The sequence below is a fragment of the Kryptolebias marmoratus genome, linkage group LG20 (assembly GCF_001649575.2).
Source record: "Kryptolebias marmoratus isolate JLee-2015 linkage group LG20, ASM164957v2, whole genome shotgun sequence".
NCBI classification, from domain to species: domain Eukaryota; kingdom Metazoa; phylum Chordata; class Actinopteri; order Cyprinodontiformes; family Rivulidae; genus Kryptolebias; species Kryptolebias marmoratus.
Genome location: NC_051449.1, coordinates 24,103,267 through 24,106,770, shown reverse-complemented (window position 1 = coordinate 24,106,770; position 3,504 = coordinate 24,103,267). Strand labels below are relative to the sequence as shown.

At 41.1% G+C, this 3,504-nt stretch overlaps 1 protein-coding gene across 1 annotated transcript in view; it reads left to right on the top strand.

The window, feature by feature from the left end:
- The window catches only part of LOC108228643 (tissue factor-like), a 55,731-nt gene extending 52,658 nt beyond the window's left edge, over positions 1 to 3,073 (top strand). The window contains exon 7 of the mRNA XM_037981927.1: positions 2,630 to 3,073. Coding sequence (XP_037837855.1) covers positions 2,630 to 2,775 — 146 coding nt within the window. The 3' untranslated portion in view covers positions 2,776 to 3,073. The remainder of the gene's footprint in view (positions 1 to 2,629) is intronic.
- The last annotated feature ends 431 nt before the right edge of the window (positions 3,074 to 3,504 follow it).

Here is a 3,504-nt window from a genome sequence, read left to right as displayed (position 1 = left end):
AACCATCTGTCTTCTCGGTCCAAAATATGAACATTTTGGTCCTCAAAGGAGTGTCCCTTATCCTTGAGGTGTAGGTGGACAGCTGAGTCTTGTCCCGAAGAGGTGGCTCTCCTGTGTTGAGCCATGCGTCTGTGGAGAGGTTGTTTGGTCTCTCCAATATAAAGGTCTGAACATTCTTCGCTGCACTGAACTGCATACACAACTCCGCTCAGAAAGCTCCTCGGATGAGAAGCGAAACGTCTTCAGCTACAGAATAGAAGTCCAGTTGTTTTTGTTTTTAACTTTTTTTGAATACACCAGAATGTAAGCCCTTATTGTGAAGGGGAGAGAGTGGAAAGGAGAGACAAAAAGGAGGAAGAGGACAAAGAGAGGTTGTACTGTTGTTCCCCCATTCTAGTTTTCTGGTTGTCGTTGGAAGACACTGAAAATAAAGCAAGACTCAAAAGTACTTTTTGTCTCTTTCTGCTGACTTCCACATTGGTGACCTCGACCATTTAAACATGTTATCAGATAAAAACTCTCTCTAGATGCCAAGCACATACTGGTGCCAATTTTAAGAACAAGGGTGATGCACAGAGTAGTAGCAACTACAGGGGAATTAAGTTGATGAGCCACACAATGAAGATCTGGGAGAGATTTGTGGGAGCTAAGACATGAGGTGATTATTTGTGAGAAGCAGTATTGTTTTATGCCAAGAAAGAGCACCACAGATGCCATTGTTGCTTTGAGGATGCTGATGGAGAAATACAGGGAGGGTCAGAAAAAACCTCATTGTGTCTTTGTGGATTTGGTAAAAGCTTACAACAGGGTGCCAAGGGAGGAGCTTTGGTGCTGTATAAGGAAATCTGGAGTATGTTAGACTGGTACAGGACATGTATGAGGACAGCAGGACAGCGCTGAGGTGCATTGTAGACCCTCGCTCTGATGATGGACAGACTAACAGATGAGGTCAGCTAGGAATCTGGTTTTATGGTGTTTGCAGATGACATTGTGATCTGGGGTGAGAACAGGGAACAGGTGGAAGAGAACCTGGAGAGGTGAAGATATGCACTTGAAAGACTAGGAATGAAAGCCACCCATAGCAAGACAGAGTACATTTGTGTGAATGAGAGGGAGGCAGGTGGAACAGTGAGGCTACAAGGAGCAGAGGTTAGAAAGGTGCAAGATTTCAAGTACTTAGGGTCGACTGACCAGGAAAACAGGAAGTGTGGGAAAGAGGTAAAGAAGAGAATCCAGGAAGGATGAAGTGGATGAAGAAAAGTTTCAGGAGTGATTTGTGACATAGGTAGCAACAAAGGTCAAAGGTTTACAAGACAGTGATGAGAAGAGATATGTTGTGTGGTTTGTGGACAGTGGCACTGACAAAAAGACAGGAGACAAAACTGGAAGTGGCAGAGCTGAAGATGTTGAGGTTCTCCTTGAAAGTGACAAGGATGGATAGGATTAGGAATGAGGTCATCAAAGGTACACCACAGGTTTAAAGACTAGGAGACAAACTTAGACTTAGGCCAGACTGAAATGGTTTGGACATGTGCAGAGGAGGGACAGTGTGTTTATTGGTAGAAGGATGTTAGAGATGCAGCTGCCAGGAAAAAGACTCTTTGGGTCACAGAGGAGCTGGTGCCTATGCATGTTAGGCTGCCTTCAGGCCCAGGCCTCCCTTGAAAAAGAGATCTGTGATCTCAATGGGACTTGCTTGGTTAAATGGAGGTTAATAAATATCTCCAGCAGTCATTGTGTGAGAGGCAGGGTACACCCTGGGTAGATTTGGGTAGATTTTGCTGAAATTTTCATATGATGTTAATGCAATTCGTATTGCATAATATCCGCTTGACGCTAGCCTGCTGTAGTAAGTTACAAACAGAAGAAAATTATTCTTACCCCACGGAGCAATGCATGATGTGAGCCACCATTTGCATGTAATTTTGCTCTTCTCTTCAGACTTTACTTTTTTATGGTGACTGTTACATGTCAATAGGATTTTGCTTGCCCAGGACACAAAACGTTATCTAAGCACTCCAATGCAGCCTCCATAATAAAATAAAAAATAAATAAAAATGCACCCAGGAATCAAAAAATGCTTAATTACGTATCAGATCCCGCTTATTTCTGTCCAAATCACAGAGATGCCTATTTGCATTGGATTAGTATTATCACAAGACCTCGGAGTTCAGCAAAATATAGTAGTTAATTTGCAGGGGAATTTTTACTTTACAAATTACTGACATGGCCGATTTGCACAGGATTAACAACACAGACAATCTCCATAATTATGACAAATAGCATGTGGTCCCTAGGTAAAACTAAGCCCGTGTGTGTAGAGCTAAAATGTGGCCCTATGAAACCCTGAAATTGTGCCAGGTTAGTTGGTGAACAGGACTGGGTGGCCAGGGCTGCCCTCTGCTGGACAACAGAAAAATAAAAAACAGATTTACAGAATTGTGTTCAAGCTCCAATGAAACACTACAGTTTAAATTATTGAAACCACAATGTTAAAAATTTTCACTGCAATTTATGGTAATGTCTTTTTTCAGTCAAACAGTTCAAACAACACAAAGAGAACACTGTTCTGGCTAAAAGATGCTCTTTATACTTGTGCTGTGTAACTCTGCCTCTCACTGTCTTTCAGAGTTGAGTCTTGGAGCTTGGACTGGCATTGTCTGCATCTTAATTACAGTATTTATCATCATCATCATAGTCATTATCCTCTGCAGTCGAAGACACCACAGAAGAAACACAACCCTTCGAACATCCCGGTCTTCATCCCCCATTTAGGAATTTGTGTGATTTCCTTTGGTCTTTCACATATACAAGAAGCTGATCTTATTGGTTTTCTGTCTTGTTTTCTAAGAAAAAGCTCCTAACCTGTAGAACCAACTGTCTGTAAATATCAGACAGACATTAACTACTGTTGCTTTTACAGTGCATTGCAAAGTATTCACCCCATGAACTTTCTACATTTGTCACATTGTAACCACAAACTTCAAGGTATTTCTCCTGTACAAAGTAGCACATAATTGTGAAGTGGAAGGAAAATAATACATGGTTTGCAAATTTATTTATAAATAAAAATCTCAAAATGAGGTGGGCATTATTATTTAGCCCCTTTATTCTGATACCCTGAATTAAATCCAGAGCATCCAATTTGCTTGAGAAGTCACCTAATTAATAAATCAAGTTTACCTGTGTGTAATTTCATCTGAGTAAAAATCCATCTTTTCTTCTGTCCACAGTACAATTATCAGTCATAGACTCCACAAGTTTGACCTTTATGGAAGTGGCAAGAAGAAAGCTGTTGTTGAAAGAAAACCATAAGAAGTCCTGTTTGCAGTTTGTCACAAGTCATTTAGGAGACACCTCAAACATGTGGAAGAAGCTTCTGTACTCATATCAGACCAAACACAACATCTCTACTGTGAAACATGGTTGTGGCAGCATCATACTGTGAGAAGCCTTTCTTCAGAAGGGACAGTGAAGCTGGTCATAGTTGATGGGAACATGGAT